The following is a 7,500-nucleotide window of genomic DNA, read 5'->3' as shown; positions in this document are numbered from 1 at the left end:
CTATTGCACCAAAAGAACCGAGATTCGATTCGATCCACGAAGACTCGTCCCGTCCCCCGATTCGTCTAGGATTCGCCACGCCAATCTCAATGGAATCGCCGACGCCAAGCGAATCGGCGCCCATTCCCATCTCGCCGTCAAAGCCAGCGATCCGCGCCGACCCGCTTCTCGTCGGGCGCGGAGAGTCGGCCAAGGAGCGGCTAATTGTCGGATGTCCTGATTCGTCTAATGCGAGAGATGATGCAGACGTATGCACATATAATATATACGTACATACATACACTCTGTGTGTGTGTGTGTGTGTGTGTGTGTGTGTGTGTGTGTGTGTGTGTGTGTGTGTGTGTGTGTGTGTGTGTGTGTGTGTGTGTGTGTGTGTGTGTGTGTGTGTGTGTGTGTGTGTGTGTGCATATATATATATATATATATATATATATATATATATATATATATATATATATATATATATATATATATATATATATATATATATATATATATATGTATGTATGTATGTATGTATGTATGTATGTATGTATGTATGTATGTATGTATGTATGTATGTATGTATGTATGTATGTATGTATGTATGTATGTATGTATGTATGTATGTATATACATGGATACATTTGGATATACATACATACATATGTATATATATTATGTATATATATATATACATAATTTTTATATATTCATATATATTAATATATATCTATATACCTACACCGCCTCAGCCGCAGCAACGCCACCATTCCCCCGAGAGCCTCGACGCCCACGCCCACCAAAAGGCAGCCTATGCACCACTGCCGCCTCGACGCACACCAAAAGGCAGCCTATGCACCACTGCCGCCTCGACGCCCACGCCCACCAAAAGGCAGCCTATGCACCACTGCCGCCTCGACGCCCACGCCCACCAAAAGGCAGCCTACACACCACTGCCGCCTCGACGCCCACGCCCACCAAAAGGCAGCCTATGCACCACTGCCGCCTCGACGCCCACGCCCACCAAAAGGCAGCCTACACACCACTGCCGCCTCGACGCCCACGCCCACCAAAAGGCAGCCTATGCACCACTGCCGCCTCGACGCCCACGCCCACCAAAAGGCAGCCTACACACCACTGCCGCCTCGACGCCCACGCCCACCAAAAGGGCAGCCTACACACCACTGCCGCCTGTCAACTCTGAACGCTCGACTCCTCTATCGCGGACGGTGCTGATGCGGATTGACTCGAATTGAATTGACCTCCTTGAGTGGCCTGGGATCGACTTGGCTTGCTCTCTAGACGCGGCCTCAGGAGAGCTCTCGGCAACCCGGGCTTAAATATCGCCTGGGTCCTGAAATCACCTTAAATCACCTTAAAATCGCGGACAGCAATCTGGTCCTTCCACCCGGGGCGTTCTGGCTTCCTTAAAAGATGGCTCAGAACCGATCTCCTTCGGGGAGGGGGGGTGGGGGTGGGGGAGGGGTTATAGGAGGGGTGTACATTATCTTCCGGGAGATGTTATACGAAAAGGCTCGCTGCTTTAATCAGATTCCTGCACAGGATTTTTTTTTTTTTTTCATAGGCCTATAACCTACACTTCGTAACTATTAGGATGTTGGGAATTGTACCTACAGCATCTGCGAGATATACCACATCTGCGAGATATCCCACATATACAATGGAATACATACCGACTCTTATTTTTATTCGAACCCATTGTAAAACCATGCGTATACCTCAATGACCAAACGCACACCGCACGACAATACAACACGGGCGCCACCTCCAAGGCCCGGGTTTCATTTCACTGGTTGGGACCAATGCGCACCGCGTAGGCCTATGCCTTACTCCCCCTGCTTCCACATCCAACCCCATCTCTGAAAGGTTACACCAAAACCAACCCCATCTCTGGAAAGTTACACCAAAACCAACCCCACTCTGCAAATTTACACCCAAAACCAACCCCATCTCTGCAAATTTACACCCAAAACCAACCCCATCTCTGAAAGGTTACACCCAAACCAACCCTATCTCTGAAAGGTTACACCAAAACCAACCCCACTCTGAAAATTTACACCCAAACCAACCCCATCTCTGAAAATTTACACCCAAACCAACCCCTCCTCCCTCTGCAAATTTACACCCAAAAACCAGCCCTCCCCACCCCGAACATTTATACCCAAAGGCCATGAAAAATCTAACCAGGCCTCTCTCCCTCCATCCACACACTCTTGTCACACAGATCACACAGCCGACGCCAGACTCTTGGTCGCTCCCACCCTGACCGCGATTCACTTTGCTTTCTCTTCGTGTGCACTTGACATATTAGCTGTTACATAAAAAAATAAAAAAATAATATATATATATGCTTTATTTCCCTTCGGAGAGAGGGAGAAGGGGAGGGAGGGTGGGAGGGAGGGAGGGAGGGAGGGAGGGAGGGAGGAGAGGGAGGGTAGGAGGGAGGAAGGGAGGGAGGGAGGGAGGGAGGGAGGGAGGGAGGGAGGGAGGGAGAGGAGAGGAGAGAGAGAGAGAGAGAGAGAGAGAGAGAGAGAGAGAGAGAGAGAGAGAGAGAGAGAGAGGAGAGAGAGAGGGAGAGGGAGAGAGAGAGAGAGAGAGAGAGAGAGAGAGAGAGAGAGAGAGAGGGAGAGAGAGGGAGAGGGAGAGGGAGAGGGAGAGGGAGAGGGAGAGGGAGAGGGAGAGGGAGAGGAGAGGGAGAGAGAGAGGAGAGGGAGAGAGAGGGGGAGGGAGAGGGAGAGAGAGAGAGGGAGGAGGAGGGAGAGAGAGAGAGAGAGAGAGAGAGAGAGAGAGAGAGAGAGAGAGAGAGAGAGAGAGAGAGAGAGAGAGAGAGAGAGAGAGAGAGAGAGAGAGAGAGAGAGAGAGAGAGAGAGAGAGAGAGAGAGAGAGAGAGAGAGAGAGAGAGAGAGAGAAAGAGAGGAGAGGAAAAAGAGAGAAAGAGAAAGACACAGAAAGACAGACGGACAAAGAGAGGCGCACCGAAAGAGCACACTCGCCCAAAACAAACCGACCCCAACGTAACTGAACGCAACTGAACCGACCCCTAACGTAACTGAACCGACCCCAACGTAACTGAACGTAACTAAACCGACCCCTACGTAACTGAACCGACCCCAACGTACCTGAACCGACCCCAACGTAACTGAACGTAACTGACCCGACCCCTAACGTAACTGACCCGGCCCCCAACGTAACAGAACGTAACAGAACGCAACAGACCGGCCCCGGAGAGCACACTCACCCGAAAGAGCTGCGGCAGGACGTCCGCCGGCTGGCCTCGGATGACGAAGAGACGAGAGTTCAGCTTCCGCAGCGAACTGTCCAGGTCTTCGAGGCACTGCAGCAGAAATCTGGGAAGAAAAGGGAGATGAGGTATAATAAGATAATAAAGATAGTAATTATAATAATAATAATAATAATAATATGCGCGGGACGGGAAGAAAAGGGAGATGAGGTATAAGAAGATAATAAAAATAGTAATCATAATAATCATAATAATAATAATAATAATAATAATAATAATAATAATAATAATAATAATAACGATAATAAAAATAGTAAGAGAAGAACAATACTACTACTACTACTGTTTCTACATCTAATAGTAAAAATAATAATATAATATCAATAATAATAATGTAAATTATCATGATTATGATAATAATACTGTTAATGATAATCATAATGATAATAATAAAAGTCATGATAATAATGATGATGATGATGATCCATTCCTTCTCCCTCATTCCCTCTCACTCCTTCCTTCTCCCTCCTTCCCTCTCCCTCTAACTCTCCTCTCCCTCTCCCTCTCACTCCTTCCCACTCCCTCTCACTCCTTCCCTCTCCCTCTCACTCCTTCCCTCTCCCTCTCACTCCTTCCTCTTCTCCTCACCCTCATTCCCTCTCCCTCTCCCTCCTTCCCTCTCCCTCTCCCTCCTTCCTCTCCATCTCCCTAATTCCCTCTCCCTGCTCCCTCATTCCCCCTCCCTCTCCCTCTCCCTCTCCCTCCTTCCATCTCTATCTCCCTCTCACTCACCCTCATTCCCTCTCCCTCTCACTCCTTCCCTCTCCCCCCCCACCCTCCATCCCAAACTACACACAAACAAACCAACTCCCGAAAAACACCCAAGGAAATCCCACACCAATCCCGCCCTTCCGTGACCTCCGCCCGGCATCGATGGGATTCCGGCTCGGATCCCAAAAGGGCATGCATGACTCACGACTTCGGTCTGTCGGGTCGGGGGCATTCCCGGCCCTTTTTTTTTCTCTCTCTCTCTTCGTCGGGCACGCACGTCTGTTCTCTTGTTGTTGTTGTTGTTGGTCTCTCTCTTTATTTTTCTGTCGGGGTGTCTGAAACTGTTTGGGGTCTGTCTGTGTCTGTGTCTGTGTCTATGCCTCTCGCTCTCTCTTCTCTCTCTCTCTCTCTCTCTCTCTCTCTCTCTCTCTCTCTCTCTCTCTCTCTCTCTCTCTCTCTCTCTCTCTCTCTCTCTCTCTATCTCTATCTCTATCTCTATCTCTATCTCTATCTCTATCTCTATCTCTATCTCTATCTCTATCTCTCTCCCTCTCTCTGTTTCGGTCTCTAGCACTCACTCGCTCACTCTGTGTCTGTCTTTCCATTCTCTCCCTGCCTGTCTCTCAAATGCGTAATCTACATCAATTCCCATCCACCGCCTCTCACCGCCCGTCCTCCTACCTATCCCTCCTACCTAGCCCTCCTTCCAATTGGGTCCGCCATTCATCTCCTTCTGTTCCCATTTTTCCTTATCTCCCGATTTTTCCATCGCGAACCAAAACGTCCCCTTCTGTTGCCGCCCTCGCATCGCCTCCGCTCCTATTTAGCCCGAAAGGCGATCTTCCGAGGATCAATAACCGTACTCGCGCCCTTAAGCTTTTATTTTCCGTGTCTGTCCGTCGTCGTCGTCGTCGTTGCCCGCGGCCGTCGCCATGGCAACCAAGTGGAGCGTCGCCGCGAGAGCGAAGTGTCCGCGGGACGCCGAGCCCGGGCGGAGGGGCGCCTTGCTCCGCCCGGCATATTGGCCCTTGCAACGCGCCGCTCGAAGCCGACCCTCGCAAGACGGCCGATTGCGACTTGAAACGAAGGTGGGGGCGGCGGGAGGGGGGGGGGGGAGAGTCGATCGTTCCAACACCACCGCTGCACCAGAGTCGATCGTTCCAACACCACCGCTGCACCACTGCGAAGCGACGAGTCATGTGAACAATAAACGTCAATGTCACTTATCCCTCGCGAACGATCAAAAATGGCCTAACCAGCACCACCAGCTCGTAAAAGCTCAGCGCCCCGCGGTCAAAATGAAGGAGACGAGAAGGAGAGCGTCCCGAGCCAGCTGGGTTCTCCGCCGCCGTCTCGCGAGGCCGTTTCCGGTGCAGCAGCAGTTAGCGGGGCCGTTGGAAGCCATCGGGTCATCGAAAACCACGTTCCAGCATCAGTTCAGTCGGCGTCTGTTGTGACTGCGAGAGGTGACGTATAACGAGTGGCTCGAATGTGAGATCCACGGGGAGGATCTTGAATTGTATGAGAGGGAAATAACCCTGGTGTGCGAGACAGACAGACAGACAGACAGACAGACAGACACACACACACACACACACACACACACACACACACACACACACACACAGAGAGAGAGAGAGAGAGAGAGAGAGAGAGAGAGAGAGAGAGAGAGAGAGAGAGAGAGAGAGACAGAGACAGAGGAAGAGACAAAAAGAGAAAATGAGAGAGAGACCAAATGCAGTTTTTCCCCAACCGCCACAAGCGTCGACTGAAGAAAAAACAAAGTCGACAAAAACAAAGTCAGCAAAAAAAGTCAACAAAAAGAAATTCAACAAAAAGTCAACAAAAACAAAGTCAACAAAAACAAAGTCAACTGCCTAATTTCTTTCCACCAGTTAGCGAGTAGGTGCCACGTGAGAATCCGCTACACCAATATCTTCTTCCCCTCCCCTCTGACCTACCCTTCCCTTCTCTTCCCTTCCCTTCCCTCCTCTTCCCTCCCCATCCCCCCTTCCCTTCCCTTTCCTCCTCTTCCCTCCCCATCCCCCCTTCTCCTTCCATTCTCTTCCCCTTTCCCTTCCCCTTTCCCTTCCCTTTACCTTACTTTTCCCTTCCCCTTCCCTTCCCCTTCCCTCCCCTCCCCCTCCCCTCAGACCTACCTCTTCCCTCCTCCCTTGGCCCTTTCTCATGTACCGCCGCCTCTACCCATTCCCCTTTCACCTTACCTTTCCCCCCCTGGTCCCCCCCCACTTTCACCCGGGCCGTGCAACAGGTGCAGTTACACGTGCGAGCAATAGGCCTATCGCTCTCGTAAGCCGAAAGGGCAGATTTTTAGGTCTGTCTTTTTAAACAAGTCTGATCGTATAATTTCTTTCTTTTTTTATTTCGCGGATGTTCTCGATACTTGCTATTCTAAACTACCCGATTTTCCTTCCTGTGCATTTCTTCCTTTCCTTTTTCTTCTACCTTCTTCGATTTTTTTTTTCTTTTTCTCAACCTCGTATTCCCACACAAAAGAAAAAGAAAAAAAAAAGCCTGAAAACCGGAATAAATTTTAAAAATTTCGCGCCTCCGATCATCACATTCCGGCAGCAGTTAACATCACCGAATAAAACCGATACGGAATAAGCCTCGTCGAGCAGCCACGACTCAAAAGCCGCGAGAATAACCAAACTTCTTTCAGTATCGCGAGACAATCCGGTCTGAACACACGCCGCTTGTGCAGCCCTTCGTTTCTCTCGCTTTTACATACATTCTCCCCACTCTTCACTTCCTGCTTTATCCATCCTATGTATATCCCAAAAAATACAGAATAAAGAACATCGATATACAGGACTACAGGAAGATAATATGATAAAAAAATCAAAGTAACTACTCCTGGTACTCAGAAAGTTAGACTCTCCTTCAATTCCTGCATTATCCATCCTGCATATAGCCCAAAAATACAGAGAAAAAGAGCATCGATAAACGACAACAGGAAGAAGATGAGATAAAAAAACAAAAACACTATGAAAGTAACTATTCCTCAGAGAGTTGACTCAAGAAGTTCCTTGATGCCGTGCACTGGTCACTCTCTTGCAAGACGTGGCACCGTCGCAGAAGGAGCGCGAGTGTGCCTGTGGAAGCACTCGCGCCCTCACGCCGAAACTAGGGTACGTATGCCAGCTGTCAAGGAGGAGGGCAAATTTCATGCCAATAGGGGAACAATTTAAACACGGGAGGCAATGTTAAGCAGGTGAGGGGATGATCTAATCCCAGCCATAACAAAGGGGCTACTACTAAAAAATAAATAAATAAATAAAACACACGGATCAACAACATAATCAAATACATCACCCGATCGAATAATTAGATTTAAAAAAAAACAGCACGAGAAAAGCTCAGCGAAGACGTAAACACCCGCCCTGCCCAAAAATGCCCCCGGCAATGCCCCGCTTCACCTCACCCTTCACCTCACCCCGAGGTTCTACTCGAATCAACCCCAC

At 49.3% G+C, this 7,500-nt stretch overlaps 1 protein-coding gene across 1 annotated transcript in view; it reads right to left on the bottom strand.

The window, feature by feature from the left end:
• The window catches only part of LOC113818442 (cryptochrome-1), a 60,853-nt gene that overhangs the window by 32,625 nt on the left and 20,728 nt on the right, over positions 1-7,500 (bottom strand). Inside the window, exon 2 of the mRNA XM_070139931.1 lies at positions 3,242-3,350. Within this exon, the coding sequence (XP_069996032.1) occupies positions 3,242-3,350 (109 nt within the window). The remainder of the gene's footprint in view (positions 1-3,241; positions 3,351-7,500) is intronic.

Source organism: Penaeus vannamei, chromosome 26, assembly GCF_042767895.1.
Source record: "Penaeus vannamei isolate JL-2024 chromosome 26, ASM4276789v1, whole genome shotgun sequence".
In the NCBI taxonomy this organism is placed as follows: Eukaryota; Metazoa; Arthropoda; class Malacostraca; order Decapoda; family Penaeidae; genus Penaeus; species Penaeus vannamei.
The sequence above is the reverse complement of the archived record's forward strand: the minus strand, read 5'-3'. Positions and strand labels throughout refer to the sequence as shown.